General features: G+C 33.6%; 1 protein-coding gene across 34 annotated transcripts in view; it reads left to right on the top strand.

Annotated features, from left to right (window-relative positions):
- Nucleotides 1-21,087, top strand: part of FAM227B (family with sequence similarity 227 member B) — a 202,323-nt gene that overhangs the window by 2,140 nt on the left and 179,096 nt on the right. For 26 of the 34 annotated variants that reach the window (XR_011426673.1, XR_011426672.1, XR_011426668.1 and 23 more), the window contains exons 2-5: nt 8,411-8,537; nt 10,546-10,599; nt 16,500-16,731; nt 18,062-18,129. Coding sequence is in view for 27 of the 34 variants with exons in the window: in XM_023617732.2 (XP_023473500.2) it covers nt 8,490-8,537; nt 10,546-10,599; nt 16,500-16,731; nt 18,062-18,129 (402 nt within the window). In the remaining 7 variants the exon portion in view is untranslated. Of the gene's footprint in view, nt 1-8,410; nt 8,538-10,545; nt 10,600-13,262; nt 13,334-16,499; nt 16,732-18,061; nt 18,130-21,087 lie in introns of all 34 variants that reach the window. The other 8 variants (XM_070236908.1, XM_070236943.1, XM_070236904.1 and 5 more) reach the window with 2 other exon arrangements.

Here is a 21,087-nt window from a genome sequence, read left to right on the forward strand (position 1 = left end):
ACCCCCCACTGTGTTCTCAATTCTTCTCTCAAAAGGAGAATTCAGGTCTTTTCAATATTTCTTCTGTTGTTTACTCCATATGTCAAAATAGTTGTACTGCAATTTCTTGATTTTTCAATTCCAGAGATTATCCATTGACTTTCCGCTGTGGAAGTCAATGATAAAGCTCATTTATAACATCACCTCCAAGTGTGTGAACATTCCTTCTCTCCCTACCCCCACACACTTTTCTTATCCTCTCATCTCTCAATGGAGTAATATCATAGTTTTTGTTTAAATCACCATTTTAAAATATCATTCAATTTGAGCCATATATGATCATGTTAACTTTTAATACAACCTTACTTTGCTTTGTCTTAATAATTGCCATATTTTTGTGTACTTATTAGTAATCTGTCCCCAAACACTCTGCCAAAGTGATAAAGCATCACAATCATATACATCAATTAATCTAGCAGATTATTTTTTTTCCTTCCAGATATTCCTTCTAGAGTGTTACAACCTCTAGTTCACTCAGTGTTGGTTGCTTTTATCAATCCAACACTGCTCTCCTGTGTTGGATCCCTTGTTTCCTTTTTCTTTGTTTAATCCTTTGTTTTTATGAAACATATCTTCTAGAACCTTCCTGAGAAAAGGTAAATGGGAGTGTGGGAGATAGCATACTGACCCCCTCCCCCCCAAAGATGTCTATATCCTAATCTCCAGATCCTATGAATTTGTTTCTTATGTGGCAAAAGGAACCTGCGTATGTGATTAAGTTAAGGACCTTGAGATGGGGAGATTACCCTGGATTATCTGGGTGGGCTCACATAATCACAAGTGTCTTTGTAAGAGGGAGACAAGGTCAGAGAGGGAAGATGCTACGCTGCTACCTTTGGGGTTGGAGGAAGGAGCTAAGGAGTAAAGGCATGTAGGTGACTCCTAGAAGCTGGGAAAGGCAAGGAAACAGATTTTCTTCTAGAGTCTCCAGAAGGACCATCGCCCTCCAGACCCATTTCAGACTTTTGACCTCCAGATCTGTGAGATAGTAAAGTTGTGTTGTTTTAAGCAACTAAGTTTGTGATAATTTGTTATAGAAGCAATGTGAAACTAATACGTAGGGGATAATGCAAAGAGAAATGGTTAATTTTTTGCTACCTTGCTGATCTGAAAAATGTCACACACTTAATGGTTTGTCTATATTTAAATTTCTAGGCTGAAAGTCGTTTTCTTGGAATAATCCTCTAAATTCTTACCTTTTTTCCTCTCATCTTTTTGTATTTTGACATTTTTCTTCTAGTTTCCAGAAGATTTCTTCAGCAGTTTTTCCCCCTACAAACTTGTTGTTGAATATTTAATTCATACCATTATATTTGTACTTTACTTTTTAAATTCTCTATTACCTTATGATATGCTGTTTTGGTTTCAGGGATGCGTTATCTTATATCTCTCTAAGAATCTTAAAGACATTTTAAAAGTTTCCTTCTGTTCCCCATATTGTCTGAATCCTCTCGAATCTTATTTTCGGTTATTTGGATTTCTTTTTTTTGGTTATCTTTTTAAAAATTTTATAGTTATTCCTTAAATATCTAGTAATCCTTGGATTTCTGTTCATACTGGAGAATGAGCATTAAAATGGTGGTAAAAAGTTCAGTGTGTCTCAACAAGGATTGCCAAGCAAACAGCTATATAATAGGGTCAGATTTTTTATTGGGAGATCCTCAAACATCTATAGAAGAAAAGGGACAAATGAACATAAGAGCAGAAATCAATGAAGCTGAAAACAAATGTGCAACTGGAAGAAAGCAATGAGGCCAAAACTGGTTCGTTGAAAAGATTAATAAAATTGATAAGCCCTTAGACAGACTGACCAAGAAAAAAGAGAAAACTCAGAGTACAAATATTAGGAATGAAAACGGAAACATCCTACAGATAGTAAAAATAATAAGGGGATATTAAGAACAAATATTTATGTCAAAGTACTTGACATTTTTTATTTTTCCTTGAAAAACACGGATTACAGAACTATGCAGAGAAAAAAAAACTACCAGAAATCTGTATGGGGTCCCCTTGAGTCTTTGGCCAAACATTGTGCACATGCATAGGATGAAATCTCGTAAAGCTAACCAAAGAATAATTATCAGAGGGCTTTAAAGTTGAACAATTCATGGAAGTATCGTAAGGCCGGGAGATGTTCAAGTTCTAACCTAGAGCTGAGATACATAGTGGAAAACACAGGGAATTCGTTAGAGAAACCACAGGGACACAGCATAGGAATAGGGCTAAATTTGTTTGAGAGACAAAGTTCCTCTAAATGCATTAACAAACTTTAAAAATCTCCCTCGAAAGGCGCATGCTGAATACAAATAGCTGCCTGCCAAAACAAATTTCAACACTCTTTAAAGGAAGGCAACAAAATCTGGACATTCAACAAAATAACATTTTCAATGTCAAGTAATAAATGAAATAATTATCAAACATGTTAAGAAGCAGGAAAATGTCAGTAAGATCTAGCAGGAAAGAAAAATCCACAGAAGTAGAACCCAAAATGACAAAGATGATGGAAATGGCAGAAAGGGAGTTTCAAGAAGCTAATATAAATATGTGCAAGAATTTAAATGAAAATATGAAAATAATGAGAAGGGAAATAGAAGATTAGAAAAAGCAAAAAAGAATCAAATGTGGCTTTTGGAGCTGGAAAAAAAAAAATACAATGTCTGAAATGAAAACTTCACTGGATGCACTTAACAGCATTAATTATCTAAACTGAAGCACAGGGAGAAAATATGGTTGGAAAAAAGAAACAGTCTCAGTGACCTGTGGGACCGTCTAAAGCTATCTAACATGGATGCAATTGGAGTCCCAGAAGGAAGGATAGGGGCAGAAGAAAAATCATTTGAATAAATAATGATGGATAATTATGCAAATTAGATGAAAGCTATAAATTAGCAGATTCAGAAATTCAGCAAACTCAAACAGATATAAGAAAGGAAGAACGAGGGGAGAAGGGAGGGAGAGGGGCAGTAACCCCATTGACTGCTGGAAACCATGATAAAGAGAATATTTTAGAAGCACCTAGAGAAAAAGACACATTACATGTGAGAAAACAAAGATAAAATGAGTTAGAACATGTTCCCTCCTCCTTTATTGTCTGCAAGAGCATGTGTAAGATTGGTGTGATTTCTTCCTTAAAACTTTGATAAAATTTACCAGTGAAGCCATTTGGATCTGGAGTTTTCTCTTTGAGATTTTTCATTACAAATCCAGTTTCTTTAATTGTCATATGATATTTGCCTTTGGTAGCTACCTAAGAAAAATTAAAATATATCCACAGACTTGTATGCAATTTTCATAGCAGCTTTTTTTCCGTAATTGCTCAAGTCTTACAACAAACCAAATGTATTTATACACACACACACACACTCAAAATGGAATACTACTCAGCAATAATATGCAGTGAATTGATACATGTATGATCTTGGATGACTCTCAATAATTTTATGTTGAGGGGCTGGCCCAGTGGCATAATGGTTAAGTTTGTGTGCTCCGCTTCAGCGACCCGGAGTTCACCAGTTTGGATTCCCAGCATGGACCTACACACCACTCATCAAGCCATGCTTTGGTGGTGTCCCATATATAAGACAGAGTAAGAGTGGCACATGTTAGCTTGGGGCCAATCTTCCTCAAGCAAAAAGAGAGGAGGATTGGCAACAGATATTAGCTCAGGGCCAATCTTCCTCACCAAAAACAAAAAACAAACCTATACAGTAAGGACAAAAAACATCAACTACCCAGGGTAATGAAAGATTGTCCAAGATCTCTATACAGAAAACTAACAACGCCAAAAGAAATTGATCTAAAAGGTCTAAATAAATGGAGAAATATACTATTTTCATGAATTCAAAGATTTAGTATAAAGATGTTAGTTACTCAAATTTATCTATGTATGTCCTCTAATCCCAATCAAAATTCCAGTAGGTTTTTGCAGAATTGGACTATCTGATTTCTAAACTTAAATAGGAATGTAAAAGGATAAAAATAATGATTATCAACTGAAAGAGGAAAGCAAATATGGAGTTTATAACCTATAACATAATAACATCTATTATAAAGGTACAGTAATTGAAACTGTGTGATTTTGTTAAAAGGACAGAAAATTAGACCAAAGGAACAGACCTGAGTGTCTAGAAATAGACCTATGTCCCTACATCTGTAGTCACTTGAATTTATGACTGGGTGGCACTGAAATGCAGCAGGAAATAGTCTTTTAAACTAATTGGTTCTGGAGCAACTGGAAATCCAAATAAAAAAAAAACCGTCGATTTATTACCTTACCTAAAGCACAAAAATTATTGAAGATAGATCATAGACTTAAATGTGAGAGTAAAGAAGTATGACATGTAGAAGGTAAAATAGAACACCATCTTTTTTAGTTTGGGGTAGGTAAAAATGTCTTAAATAAAATAAAAATGCATAAATAAAAGGACTTCACTAAAATTAAAAGCACCATAATGAAGAAGATATTAAAATAATGCACACTATTTTGTCCTGACAAAGATTTACATCATATATACAGAGAGAGAGAATTCTGCAAATCAATTATAAAAATACCAACACCTTAATAAAAAGTAAGCAAAAGGCTTGAACGTTTAATTCACAAAAGAAGATACCCAAATTGCCAACAGGTATGTTGGCATCATTAATCCTTATGGAAATGCAAATTAAAATCACAACAAGATACCACTACATGCCCACCAGAACTGCTAAATTTAAAAGTATTGGCAATACTAAATATGCAACAGTACTAAATAACACCACATTCTTTAATAAGAATGTGGATTTACTGGAACTTTCATACACTTCTGATAAGAGTGAAAATAGGTACAACCACTTTGAAAAGCTGTTTGACAATATGTGCTAAAGCTGACCCAGCTAGTCCCACTCCTAGTTCTATGTCAGATATACCAAAAGACATTTACAAGAATGTTCATGTTATCTTGATTTGTATTACACAAACAGAAAATGACTCAAATTTCCATCAAAAGTAGAAGGAATAAATAAATTCTGAGATGTGTTAGACAGTAGAATGTTACGTAGCAATGAAAAAACATTGACTACTACTTATATGAAACAACATGGATGTATCTTACAGACATAATATCAAGTGAAGGAAGCCAGAGAGGAAATGTACATATTGATTATTCCATTCAAATGAAGTTCAAGAATAGGCAAAACATCTAGAGTGGTAGAAGTCAGAATACTGTTTACATTTGGGAGGCAAATGACTGGAAAGGAGCAAGAGGTTCCTGTGGGTTACTGATAATGTTCTATAGCCTGATTTGCCCATTGGTTATATGGGTGTATAGATTTGTAAAAAAGTAATCAATCCATGTGTTTAAGATCTGTGCGATTTACTATATGTTTGTTTTACTTTGATAAAAACGATTAAGAAACAAACGAATAAATAAATTGCACAGATGACTTGGCTAAAACAATAAGCCATAAATATAACTGATTATTCTATTAATACTGGGACTATAAAGGAAAGCTAATTAAGGAGATTTTTTAAAAAGGACTCATAGTGATAGAATGGATATGGGAGATAATGAAGGAGAGGGAAAAGTCTTAAGAATTCAGACTTCAAACCTGGATGATTATGAAACCTCTGCCATTAAAAACAAGAACAAGATTTACAGAGTAAGGACTTGTTTCAAGGCATAATCATGAATGGTGTTTTGAAAATACTAAGTTTGAAGTGAAAAATACCTAAGTGTAAAATATTTATGCTCAAATCTTCTGTGAATCTTTAGAATAATGTGTCTTAAAAGTCATTATGAATAAAAATCAGTTTTAAATGAACAATTACATAGAATTTTTAAATTCATACATTAAAGATTGCTACAAATCTCACAGCTTTGCATCCCATTCAATACTGATATATTAAAGACATTATAAGATTATTATAACTGATTTTTTAATTCCTGGGATAAACCGCGTGTGAACAGGACATATCCTTTTTATACCCAACTGGGCTCAAGTTGGTAGTAATGTTTTAAAGATTTTTGTGTCTGTGTTCTTGAGGGATATTTGGTCTATAATGTTTTTTCATAATATCCTTGTCAGATTTTACTTCCAAAGTTATACTGACTTGGGATCTGGCCTGGTGGTGTAGTGGTTAAGTTCATGTGCTCCACTTCAGCAGCCCGGGCTTTGCTGATTCGGATCCTGGATGCAGACCTACACACTGCTCATTGAGCCATTCTGTGGCAGCATCCCACACAGAAGAACTAGAAGGACTTACAGCTAGGATATACAACTATGTACTGGGGCTTTGGGGAGAGGGAAAAAAAGGAAAATTAGCAACCAATGTTAGCTCAGGGCCAATCTTCCTCACCAAAAAAACCTACAAAAAACCCCCAAAACTTATACTGGCCTTATACAATGATTTAGGAAGTGTTCCCTCCTCCTCTATTTCTGAAAGTTGCTATATCTTCTTTCAGTTTTGGTAATTGTTGCTTTTAAGGAAGTGTCCATTTCATTTGGGTTATCATCTTTGTTGATATCATTTTGAATTATATGCCCTTTAGTCATTTAATGTATGTAGGATGTCCATCACTATCACCTCCATCATTCCTGATATTAGTCATTTATATTTTTGTCTCATTTTCTTAAATTTACGTCTACTAAGGGTTTATGAATTTTTTCATCTTTTAAAAGACCAACTTTTGGTTTGGTGATTTCTCTGTTTTCATATTTTTATTTCATTGATTTCTACTCATATCTTTTTTATTCATTTTTCTACTTAATTTTTGAAATCTTTTCATTTTTTTAGCTTCCTAAGTACTTTAAGTTGTAAACTTAAAACTTCCAAGGATAGCTTTAGCTATATCCCACAAATTTTGATCTGTTGTGCTTTTGTTATCTTTCATTATCATTCAGTTAGAAAACTTTTTTTATTGTGGTAACATTGGTTTATAACATTATATAAATTTCAGGTGTGCATCATTATATTTTGATTTCTGTGTAGATTGCATCCTAGTTATAATCCATCACCACACACATGTGCCTAATAACCCCTTTCACCCTCCTTATAATTTTTTATTATTTTCCTTATCATTTCTTCTTTGGGCCATATTTTATTTATAAATGGATTATTTAATGTTTAAGGATTTTCTAGGTATCTTTTTGTTACTGTTTTCTATTTTCTATTTTGGTCAGAGAACGTATTCTAAATGATTTTAGTTATTTGAAATTTTGAGACTTGTCTTTTGGTACAGCAAATGTCCATCTTGGTGTATGTTCCGTGTTCCATTACTTAAAAAGATTTTGTATTCTGCAGCTGTGGGGTGTAGTTGTTCTGTAAATGTCAATTAGGTTAAGTTGCTTGATAATATTGGCAAATCTTTTATCTCCTTACTGATTTGTTTGTGTATCCCTGATTCATCAATTACTCAGAGAGGTGTGTTAAGATCTCCAACTATAATTGTGTTTTGCCTATATTTTCCTTTAGGTTTATCAATTTCTGCTACATTTATTTTGAAGCTGTTTTGTTAGATACAAACACATTTATCATTTGTATGTCTTCTTAATGAATTGACCTTTTATCAACCTGAAATAACCTTATTTATATCTGGTAATGCTCCTTGTCTTGAAGTCTACTTTGTATGATGTTAATGTAGACATGCCAGTTTTCTTATGATTAGTGTTTGCGTGGTTCTAAAGTTTCCATTTGTTTCTTTTTTAGAATTTCTGTTTCTCTTGAAATACCCCATCTCTTCATGCAGTGTAATCCAATCCATATTGTAAAATCTTTAGCATATTTTTAACAGTTGTTTTAAAGTCTGCATCTGCTAATTACAATAGCAGGATTCTCAGTGAATTGGTTTTTATTGACTGTGTTTTCTTTTGATTATGAGCCCCATTTTCCTTCTTCTTTGTATGTCTTGTAACTGTTTTATTGTGTGTTAGACATTCTGTAGAAAAAACTGTGGAGACTGAAGTTTAATTTAGTTTAGTTTTCAGAGAACACCAGCCTCTTTCCCTCCTTGGCGCTTAGAGTGAGAGGCTGATATTTTAGAATTCTCCTAAACGTGAGTTGAGCTTTCAAGTTGGAAGCAGCTTTAATTAATTCATCTGTGACTAACCCAACCTCCAACCTCCCTCTTCAAAGCTGCCTCTAATTTCTTGTCAATATGGAGATGGGACAAGTTTGAGCTGAAGTTTTAGATATTTTTGGTTCACCTTTGGAGTCAACTCTGTCAGGGCCCTGGAACCCCAGTTCTCTAAGAATCTGTTGGCCTCTATAATTTCTCTATCTTTCCAGCCCCTCCTCCATTGCTGCTTTTTTGACAAAATTCAGAAGTGAGGTGTTGGGGCTGGGAACGGGATTGTTTGGCTGAGTCATTTGTCTTTGCATTTGGATGTCTTTCAGGCTCCAGTTTGGTCCCCCGGTCGATGCTGACACCTAAGGCCCAGCTGATTTCTCTTCATCTCTGCGAAGTTACTGCACCATGGCAGGCCAACTGTTCTATCGGTGGATGCGCAGAACTCACCGCCGGGTAAGGAAGCTGCCACAGCTTTATGCTTACTTAGAAAGGGCATGTTTCTCTCTGGATTCCAGGTCTTCAAGGCTTCCAGGTAGGGCAGCTGCATGGAGTTGCAACCTGCGCAGTTGCCCAGGGCCTCGTGATTAGAAGGACCTGGTTTAATGGTCTGATGTTACCATCTCAAAAGTCTTAATAATTTTTGAACAAGGGACTCTGCATTGCCACAAATTGTGTAACCAGACCTGCTTACTGACATCCACCACTCTTTACGAACCCCATAGAAAAGTAAAATTTTTATCTCGTCCAGATTTTTCTTGCTGTTACCATGGAAGCATAGGTGTTTTGCATCCTTCTACATCCTACCAAGAGCAGAAGTCTGTTTAATTTATGCCCCACCTCCTTTTAACTTTCTCCCTAGAGAACTTTGGAATTTATATCAAAATTAGCTGAAACTTTCCTATGCAAGTTTCACTTCCTTAATTCATTTTTCTAATTCCCTTTAGTTGAAATGTGGTTATTCTTTTTAGTACTTTGTACTAGAAGTCATTTGACAGCTGTTACAAGAAAAAAAAGTGAACATTTAAATTATTTTAATTAGGCTCCTTTATATTCTGTGTATTTCAAAATACACTAATAGCTTCTTTCTAGCTAAACTGCTATACTGACTATCCCTGAAGATATATCATGAACATATCTTTTGTCTCTAACCATTCTGTGCACATCATCTTTCTCATTTCTTACCCTTCTCAATCTGACCAGGCCTAGAGTTCCTTGTTTTCCGTAAAATTTTCTTGACAGCTCTATACATCTTTGCTTCTGAACACTTATTTTTTATAATGATTATCACATGTTGTTTATTATTGTATTATCTGTCATATATTTACTTATATTCAACATATTTTAAAAAATATTAAGGGAATGAAATATCCTCTTCAACCTCAAATGTGTAGTCATTTTTATAAAACATGACCTTATTATTTTGTAATCTTGATCATTTTCTCTATTGATATGAAGGATGTGTTTTAGTAAACTAAAATGTAATCTTTTCAGACACATTCTCATCAGACCGTTAGGGTATTGTATTACCTTTGTCTTTTGCTCACTGGTTTTTCCTTCTCTAGAAATGGTTTTATTATTTTTTAAATATCTACATATTTCTCTGACATTCATCTACTTATTTATTCATTAATTTATGCATACTGCAAGTACTTATTACGCACTGACCGTGAGCCAGTCACTGTATGAAATTTTGACAATTCAGCAGTGATTACACCATTGTTTCTGTCCTCATAGAGATATAAATTAGCTGTGTCTTACCATAGAGAATATTTTTTGGGGCCAAGGAAGGCTTCCCAAACTGACTTTTAATTTGGTATTTGAAATAAGAGTTAAATAGGCCAAGAAGAGATTGGAGGGAGAGAGTTTGGGACAGGGGATTTTCTGAGCAGAAGGAAGAATGTGTACACAGTCTCTAAGGCAAGGAAGAGCAAGATGTGGTCTCAATTAAAATTAATTTGTCTAATGAAAGAATAAATTTTCAACTTACAAAGAAACTACTAATAAAAGTGGGATTATTACTTATTACACTGAAACATCCAAATATTTAAATTATTTTTACCATCTCGCTAGCATAGCCTTTTAAATACTTCATCAGCAAGAGGAGCATGTTATATTTTTGGCTCTGGATTTACAGTAAACACCATCCAACATATCCCAAAATATCTTGGAACTCTTATAGGAATTTGAAGTGAGAACATTCAGCAAGATTCATGGAGCTTTTCTCCAGGAGCAGTGTATAAGAAGGAAGCCTTTTACAGAACTTGGTTTGGAGACTCAGAATTTAAACATTGATCTTGGTACATTTTCAAAGTGCAGGGACTTTACAAAGTGAATATTTCACAGTATCTTATGGCTCTGAAAATTATGATGAGTCTAATATCATTATTTAAGTAAATTGTGTAAAAGCATCATAAACAATCTGAATTTATGTTAATGAGTGATACTGATTTTACTTCACTAGAAAATGGAAGAACCTCCAAAGAACATTGAAGAATTCTTAAAGATTCAAAATTGGGTGAGTAGAGCATCCTATTTTATGTGCCAATACATCTTTGAAAATGTATCAGTTATGGAAATGTGGAAGATTTAGGAAAAGACTTTAGGAGTTCAAGAAATATGTTTCATTGTGGGAAATGTTTATAATTATCTCCTTTCAGTAGGCTTTATGTTGTAGCCATTCTCTCTTGTCAATATTCTATTTTATTTTTCACTTTTAAAAAATTCTAGCCTGTATCCTATCAGAAGAATTATATAGACATTTCTATATAAATTTGGTAATGTAAGATTTCTGTCTTATGTATTTACACCTTAAAGAATATCTGACAAGTATACTTATTTACCTCATTTATCCATGCAGGACAGCTTAGACTCACAGGTAATTTGCAGAGGTGTTGCATCAATATTCCTTGATGGTTGAACCAGAGTGTAATATTCAAAATGTGTTTTTGCCTTGAAAACTCCAGTTTCCATTGTTATGTGTAACTACTGACTTCTGGAGTTATTGGGCTTGCCATGGGTTTTCCCTTTGGTCTATGCACTTGTGAGTCTGAAGGTCAGGTGTGTTGTGTTTTGCATTGAGGAGTGTCAAGGGCAAGGATAAAGATGTTAGTATGGAAGACAGAGAGAAAAAGGAGGGTTTTTTTAATGAGGTGTGTACATATTTTGAGAAGATTGGACTTGAAATAATTTGCACCTATTTATGCTTAAATATAAACAGAATTTGCTATGACTAAACTATTGACAATGGAATTTCAAAAATACTTGTTTTTAAACATCAATTTTCTGTTCTTATATTTGTTTAAATACTTTTAAAAAAGTGTTTTGAAAAGAATTGAATTCCCTTTAGGAGCAAATAGAGAACGAAAACATTCCTAGTTTACAAAAGTTTTTTTCAGTCACTTTGGCAAAGCCAAATACTTTGAACTACTTTTAGGACAAGTTTTTGCAACTTAAAAACTTGATTTAAATAATGATTGGAAATGTGCTGTAGCCTAATTACAATGTTTGAGGTCTTCTTTTAATGCCAAGGAGAAAGCATTATAGTTAAAATTAAGCCAAATTCAGCAAATAATTATGAAGACATTTGGACTATACCATCATATATGTTTGAGGACCCATGATTTCAGCTATTTCTAATTATTTTAAGTGGAAAATGCATAATCACTCTGTTTAAATTAAGAATAATACTAATAAGATCAACACAATAGGTCTATGCCAGCCCTTCATCAAAGATAGAATAAAATCAAAATCAAAGCCATGTCGTATTAATGGTTTGTAAGTAGTGCCATACAAGATATACAAAGGACAGCATCTATATTGATAGTCTTCAATTTTTGTCAGATAGCATTTGGTAAAGCAACATGTACCAGTTGTACCATTTTGACATTTATGGATTTATCTGTAAATTTTTTCTTATTGCCTGGATTTCCCAACCAAATACTTGTATTCTGTAGTTATTTTTCTTAAGGTTTAACTATGTCTATGCATTGTCAAACTATTGGATATTTGAAAACATTCAGGAAGAAAATGACCAGATATTTAATTTTTTGTTTGCTGGACAAAGCTTTTGTCTTATAAATAATGGTAAAAAAGTAATAACTTCGTCAAGTTCACTTAAGAAATATTTTTGAGCATCTACCATATGCCAGGCACATAAACAATTAGAATATATCAGTGAATAAAAACAGGCAAAGATCCCTGCCTTCGTGGAGCTGTCATTCTTTTAGAAATGAGGCAAATTATAAATAAACAAATGAACAAAATAGAAGAGAGATAAAAATATGTTCTAAAGGCTTATGGCTTCCTGGAAAGCCTATCTATTTAATTTTCTTCTAAAATATAAAAGCAAAGGTATGCATTGCATAGTAGTGTAATGGTTAAAAACAGAAGCTCTGGTGTCAGATTGCCTATGTTCAAATCCCAGCTCTGCCACTAACTAGCGTTAGAATAGTACCTGGAACCTACAAGTTAGCTATTAGTTTCTCATGTCCTGTGCTTTATGTTTTATTACATCATCTAAAGCCTTCTCATTTGGGCCAATTTCTACCATTTCTTTCTTTCTTTTGTAATTTTAATACTTTATACCTTCTACTCTTATCTTTCCCCTCTTCCTATCTCTGATATAGTTTTTTGTACCTTTCTACCTTCAATCATTTCCCTTCTTATTTCTCTATTGATCAATTCCTACATTCTCTTCCTGCTTCTCCCCCTTCACTCCCTCCTATTCTATTTCTATTTTTCTAAAAAAATCTTTATATTTTATTTTTATAATATCCTTTTGTTCCACTAGTCAAGTATCATTATCGATTCTCTTAGTTATCATATTTATTCATTCATTTAATAATCTTTATTCACTACTTACTATTTGCTGGGTATTGTTCTGGACACTGGAGATACAGCAATGAACAAAACAGAGAAAAATCCCTGCCCTCATAGAATTTACATCTCCCTCCTCCTTCTGCGCTATTTATCTATTCTGTCATAATGTTTTATCCTTTTTCAGTTCTTTTGGTACTGAAGAGTTTGTTCAAATTTATTCCTTATCTATATATCACATTTGGCCTTCCCTGTTATTTATTTCTTATTCTATGTCTTTTTTTCCTGCTTTCATGTGACTTTTATCTGGTAGTACTTTAATTCATCTTCTCTTAGTACATTAGTGTCAATTTTTGTTAACAGGCCTGCTAGGCTTATAATCCAGACTTGGAGGATATTCAGACCCCCCGGTGATTTTTCTCAGAAGATCAAAGGTACTTTATGATAGAAATAATAATTACTTCAATCCCATTCTCTTTATTCAAGGAATAGCCTGTTTTATTTATTTGTTTATTTGTCCCTCCATCCATCCATTCATTTAAATCCCCCTTTATAATAAAGCTTAAGAGAAGAGAAGAAAAGCTAATAGTTACTTCTTCCTCTAACCCTAATCATGCTTCTTATTTCTTACCTTTTGTTGGATACTTCAGCACTATCTTTCAGGCTTAGAACGTGGGTGAAGACCTAACCATATGTTCAGTAAATAAAACCTCTCTCCAAACTTCGGGAGTGCCCTTTTGCCTTGCTCCGAGGCTCCATGTCTACTTTTATACTAGTATGTAATATTTTGTGCTTCTGCCAGTGCCAGAGTTTAATTGCAGTAATTAAAATAAGCAAGAAGTACCTAGCCAATTCTTGCATCACTGACTTTGTTTTAAATAAGGTCAATGTTTTCCTGAAGTTATCACTGAGGACTATAGTGCTATAATGTAGAATTAACGCTTCAGGGAACAGAAATTTCCAGTCCAATTCTTTTGTCTCTTTGGAATTGGAATGTATTTGTCTTTAAATTAATATAGTCACTGTAGACTCTGGATGCTTAAACCCTAGTAGTGTTGATTTTCTCCCTGGCAGTAATGACATCACTTTTCCTGAACAACTCATCTTCCTATTGGCTACTTCTTGACCCCTGGTTACCTTTCTTAGATCTGGCCACAATATTTACTTTTCAGATGATTTTCTATTCAAGCGGCATCTGGTTAAAGGCAAAAGAGAAAAGCATAAGCAAGGAAAGTAATTAGAGAAATGAAGGGGAAAGACAGATATCATCTACTACAAGATCATTGTCTGGTGTCCATTTAATCGTGCAGCCACAAATCCAGTAAAAGAATCAGGCCTTATTTAAACATCACCTTCTTTCTGTTAATGGCTTTGGGACACCAGTCAATCCCCTGATGACCTTAGTGAAGTAGAGAAGATAGAATCCAATCAGGCTTGTAGAATTTCAAGATGCTTTATTCACCTCATAATATGCTTCAATATCTTGGGAATGAGGATTATGATATCTCATCTGGCATAAAGGATACATTTTCATAAAAGTTTGTGCATATTGTAAAATTTTTTCAAATTTATTTCTGTTTTAGCCTTTCTCCATTCTCCCAACTCCCCTAACAATAGCCACACATGACCCATAAGGATTGTTTTCAAATGTGGCTGTCATTCTAATTTGGCAGTGTTTGTCTCCAGGGGTTGTGTCCTGTGATGGTATCTTATTCTTCTGAGATCTTTGTATTTTTTGACAGATAATACCCAGATTTTTTTTTTTAAGGTTATACTTTTTGGTGAAGAAGATTGGCTGTGAGCTAATATCTGTTGCCAATCTTCCTCTTTTTTTTTTTATTCTCCCCAAAGACCCAGTATAGTTGTATGTCCTAGTTGTAAGCACTTCTAGTTTTTCTATGTGGGATGCTGCCACAGCATGGCTTGATGAGTGGTGTGTAGGTCTGCGCCCAGGATCCAAACTGGCAAACCCCAACTGCCAAAGTGGAGCATGTGAACTTAACCACTACACCACCCACTGGCCCCAGTACCCAGATTTTAATGCTGGAAAACTTCCCCAGGTGACTATGTGTTTTATTTAAGATACAAGTTTGTAGGATTTGGGAGAGGGCACTTATGTATCTAAGTAATATTCTTTATTCCAGAATGGTAGGGGCACCTAGATCCCTCTAGGAAAGTTTCCCAGCACTAAAAGCTGGGTGTTATTCAGGTACCTGTTATCATCAGAGAGCACAATTCATAAATAAGGACATGTATAATGAATTTAGGAAGCTTTTAAAGGAAGAAAAAGGGAGTTGGAATAGACTAAGTTAGGTTTAAAATTTCTGATCTTCAGACTTCAGATTTATTCCCATTTAGCTAAATTTCCAAAATATCTTACCCAAATTCCACTAAAGAGTTTCATTTTGTGCAAATTTCCTACCATTCCAGAAAGCATTCTCTTACTTACAAACATTTAAATATGTTGGCTAACTTTGCTTTGTTATTAATCAATTTTATTGAAAGGTAATCTTTTAGAATTGCAAATATTAATGTTGTGATTCCCCTTCCCTTTCTTTCCTTTCCTTTTCTTTTCTTACCTTTCTTTCCTTTCCTTCCCTTCCTGAACAATTTAGTTCTAAAGCCATTGGGGGCCGAAACAAGACAGATGTCCACATTGGCAGGGGGAAGGAGGATGTGCTGTGGTAGCCCAGAGCAAGCTATCTGAACTCCACCCGATGAGGAGGGTGTCCCTGTGACATCACAGGTGTCAGAGTCCAAGGGAATGAGGAGGGTATCCACATGTGGCCTGGGGTGGGGAGATGGTTCAGGTGGGTGAGGAGGTAGGCAGTGGCCTGGTGTGGGAAGTCAGAGCCCAGTTAGTGGTAATGAGAGTGTTCCTGCAGAATGAGCAGCCTGGCATGGGGTGTCAGAGCCTAAACAGGGTGAAAAGGGCATCCACACAGAAAAGAGGCTGGCCTGATAAGATTGATCACATAAGTACATATAGTAAAGACAGTGACAGCTAGGTTTTCCACTCTTGGAGATGGTCATTGTAATATGGAAAGAGAGAAAACTAGAATGTTTGGAATTCAAATTAGAGGTATCAGTGTGAACTCGTGGTTTTAAGTTCATAGAGATCATGAAAAGACTGAGGTACGTTGTAGACTGAAGGGGACTAAAGACACATAAAGTGTAAGCGTAATGTGTGATACTGAACCAGATCATTTTGCTATAAGGGGAACTGTTGGTTCAGTTGATGAAACTTGAGTAGTCTGAGGATTCGATAAAAACAATATATCAATGTGAATTTCCTAATTGTGATGGTTATATTTTGGTTATATAAGAGAATCTTTTGTTTTTAGCCAATACACACTAAAGTATTCAAGGATGATGGGGCATCAGTTAAGTAAGCAGCTTATGTTCAAATGATTCAGGAAAAAAAAATTTATAAATCATTTGAAACTTCTAAAGTTTGTGATTGTTTTGAAAATTTTTAAAAATACATTTAATAAAAACTATTGGTGTGGAATAATCTCAATTTTATCTCATTGATTTTGAACTCTATTATTTAAATTCATCAAAAATGATTTAAGTTGTATTTTCTCACATATTTTTCAGGATTATTGGCCAAGGGAAATCCCTTTTGAAGATGATGATAAATGGTTATACACTCTGAAGAAAATAGAAGAAGATACTTCATTTAGTTCAATTTATACACATCTGTGGGGAAAGGTACCACGAATATATGATCCACTCCTGATCATGGAGTCAAGATTAGAGGAATGTTTAATTCTTCTGGAAAACCACGCCTCCAAAATATTTGAGTGGAACAGAGTACTTTCCAAGACAAGTAAACCTTATTTTTTATATGAGTAAAGTAATGGTCAGTTGTGCATGTGTGTGTGTGTGTGTGTGTGTGTCTGTGTGTATGTATTCTCATAAAGAATGAAATCCTAAGGTATAAAATATCTAAAAACATAAAAATAAATATATTTTATTTTAAAACCTCTTCATTCAGAATGGTCCAATACAGATTTTTAGTTGAACATGACCATGTGGATTCAAAGAAAGTATTGCTAGGACAAAGCCTAAAATAGTGTGAACTTTGTTAAGCTGGAGCGGAGGTAGCTGAATATCAGGGAAACAGGGTTGCATCAACTGATATTGGTACCACAGACAAGCAAGTCAGCAAGGGTCAGGAAGTAAGAACAGAAGTACCAGAAACTCCAAGTCAAAGTGGGTAGAGTTGACCTACATAAACTAGGTTAGCTTCTAGAAAGTATTGAACATTCAATGTTGAATAACTGCAGATGGAATGAAAAGCATATGTGCAAGTAATGATAATTTTTACTTTTCAGTATTTGTGTAACTTTTTTCTCATCTAATTGTATTTATTAACACTTCCAGAATAGTTTTAGTTACTAATGGTGATTCTTTTCACATTCTTGATTTAGTAGGCAAACTTGTCATATATAAGCCTTAAAAATGATGATATTGGGGCCAGCCTTGTGGCGGAGCAGTTAAGTTTGTGCGCTCTGCTTCGGCAGCCCAGGGTTCGCAGGTTCAGATCCCCCGTGCAGACCTAGCACAGCTCATCAAGCCATGCTCTGGCAGCATCCCATATACAAAACAGAGGAAGATTGGCACAGATGTTAGCTCAGCGACAGTCCTCCTCAAGCAAAAGAAGGAAGCTTGGCAACAGATGTTAGCTCAGGGCCAAACTTCCTCACACACACAAAAAATAATAATAAAATTAAAAAATAGTTTTATATTTATGTATAGTCCTCAATATGTAAGCATATCAGAGCTTGGACTCAAGTCTAGCTTATCTGACTACAAAGCCCCCCATAGTCTTTCATTGGGCCATACTCCAAAATACTGTACTTTTTTGAATAAGGTAACCATGAAGCAACCAGATGTAAGTGGCTGAGCTATTTGAAAAACATGGGCTTGTTCAGTAGTTAGGGATTAAGGTAAAACTTTAGATATGAGTGACTACTAAAGACATAAGTTGGAACATGACATTTCTATAAAACAGAAGGAAACAGGAGATATAGTTCTTTATTCATTCAACTAAGAGGGTATGTGTCTAGCATTATGCTAATCAAAATAGCTAGTTGATCTCATTGAATAGTTTCATATATAATTTTTAAAGGCAGTGAATTCTTATGTTTTTTAAGGTTCTCATGAAAAATTGGAAAGATACAAGGCATTTCTAAGGAAGTACCAGAAGAAAAAGAAGATAATGGTATGGTATTTGTTTTCATCTTCCTTGAAAAATTATGTTTTCACAAAAAATGTGATCACTGTAATTCCATAGACAAGCCCTGATAACATGTTTAAAAGTTTTCTTTTAGTTTTTTATCATCTATCTGTCTGCCTCTCTATCTCTGTGTTTTTAAAATAGCTGCACTCATATTCTACTTTACGAACTCAGTATTAGAGTGTTGGCATTTTCACATCACTACAAGTTACTTGAAGACTTATTGTAATGTATATATTCCATCTTCTGGTTATTTAATAATTTATAACATCTTGTACTTAGCAGTGCAGGTCCCATATCAATCTTGTTCCTTTAGAAAAAATTAACAATTCTTTTTTATTACCTTTAGATGACTTTGTCATTTTAGAAAAAAGCTCTTTGAGAGTTTGATCAGAATTATAATAGGTTTTTGAATAACTTGGAGAAACTTAGTCTTTTCAAAAATGCATTCTAAAATTATGTAATGTCAAAGCTATAAAGACTTTAAGTGCCACTAGTCCATCCTCTTCTATAACTGTTATTTTAAAATTTTAAAATTACTTTGATTGTTTTTTCCTGATTATGACTTAGTCATTTTAGAAAATTAAAAGAAATAGATAAGCACTAAAAGGATAAGCATCCTAATTCTATCATTAATAGATGTCACCTATATCTCACTATTTAATTGTTATTTTCATTTTTCTTTTAAGATTTATTTTAGAAAATTCAGAGTAAATTATATATTTCTAATTCATTAAATGTATTATGGAATTTTCATCAATAAATATTCTTCGATACCATTTTAAAAATAAACTAATGTAATAGCCCTTTTTTTGGACACTTAATTTAGTTTTCATTATTCACTACTCTTTATAAAGCTGCTGTGAACGTATTTGGAGTTAAAGATTGTGCTTATCCATCATTATTTTCTTAAGATAAATTTCCAGAAGTGGAACCACATGGGAAAAGAAATGTGAGAATCTAAATATTTTGATACATATTGCTAAATTGTTTTCTAGGAAAGTGGCACCAATTTATATTTGTAACAATGGAGTCTGCGATTAATCTCTTACCCATTCCCTTGTCAACATTTAATATTATATTTTTTAACGTTTGCAAAGTTTTAGGCATAAATGTAATCAATTGCATATGTTTTAATGAAGTTGATGAAGTTGATTTTTTAAGTTTTTTTTTCTTTTCGTTTTTGAGCAAGATTAGCCCTGAGCTAACTACTGCCAGTCCTCCTCTTTTTGCTGAGGAAGGCTGGCCCTGAACTAGCATCCGTGCCCATCTTCCTCTACTTTATATGTGGAACGCCTACCACAGCATGGTATGCCAAGTGGCACCATGTCCGCACCCGGGATCTGAACTGGCGAACCCTGGGCCACTGAGATGTGGAACATGCGAACTTAACCGCTGTGCCACCAAGCCGGCCCCGATTTTTTAAGTTTTTATTAGACTTTGTGTTTCATAATTATAAATTGCCTGTATGAACTTTGGCCATTTTTTTTAACTGTTCTTTTTCTGTTTCTAAGAGCTGTTTACACTTAAAAATGTTAACCTTTCTCAGTAACATATGTTATACATACTTATATGTATACTTTCTTTGTTGACTTTTAGCCTAAAAGTATTTTTTTTGCTATCTAGAATTTTATATTTTCATAGATCTATAATTTTCTATTGAAATTTTCTGCCTTTAGTACTATAATATTTAAGAAGGCTTTCTTCATCACAAGATCATACATATATTCACCTGTATTCTCTAGTATTATTGTTACAGAATAATTTTTTGTGTTTAATTCTTTAATCCATCTAGTGTTTATTTTTGTGGAAAGAAGTAAGACACAAGGATGTTATTTTAGATCTACCAGTAAATTTGTGTTATTTTCTACATTTAAGTTCTACATATTCCTTGTGAAATTTATTTCTGGGTATCTTAAATTTTTATTACAAATTAATAATAATTATTAGTAATAAAATTGCTAATAAAATAAGTATTATTAATTTTATTAGTAATGAAATTTTATTAAATTCTTATTAGTAATAAAATTTTATCACTAATAATTATTACTATTTTTATTACTAATTAGTAATAATTACTCTAATTTTTATTAGTAATTTTTATTACTAATTAATGAGATTGTTTTTCCATTATGCTATAAAATGGGTTATTGTCGATATATGGAAAATTATTATTGGCATATAGATATTATTCAACCATGTTAGCGGTTTCTCGTCTTATCTGACTCAGAAAGAATGCCAGTATTTTGCTAAGTATAATTTTAAATGTTTAGATAGCTATCTTTTTTAAGATTAATGAAATATATTTGTATTTCTAGTTTATTGAAGGTATGTGGATGTGGAGGTAGATGTAGATTAGATATAAATTAGATATAGATGTAGATATCACTATACTCAAAAACTTGAAAGAAATCTCCATGGTTTGAAATGGACAGGAAAATAGTCCACTGTGATGATAGCAGAAGCTACTTTTAGCCTTTAATCTTTGAATGTGGCTGATTACATTAATACTGTTTCAGAAATTGAACCATTCTTGTATTCTTAGGATATGCTTTTCTAATGCATTACTGGATTTGATTTGCTATTGTTTTATTTTGATGTTTGCATCTATGATTGGTAAGATATGATTATCCTTTTTTGGTTTTGATATCAAAATTATCCTAACCTCAGAAAATAAGTTACTTAGTTTTCTCTCTTTCTGGTCTATAAGTAATTTGTAGAATATAGGGGTATCATTTGTTCTTTGGATGTTTGGCAAAAGTTACCCATGAACTTTTATTGATTTATTTATTATTATATTTTGCAGAGAGGAATAGGTAGGTTGGTAGAAAAGCTGTGTGGAAGTTGACAGGTTCCACTAATATCAACTTGGGTAAATTGTCAAAACATAATACTGAGTGAAAAAAAGTAAGTTACCAAATAATATGTACAGTTGATATCATT

Source organism: Equus caballus, chromosome 1 (genome assembly GCF_041296265.1).
Source record: "Equus caballus isolate H_3958 breed thoroughbred chromosome 1, TB-T2T, whole genome shotgun sequence".
Classification (NCBI taxonomy): domain Eukaryota; kingdom Metazoa; phylum Chordata; class Mammalia; order Perissodactyla; family Equidae; genus Equus; species Equus caballus.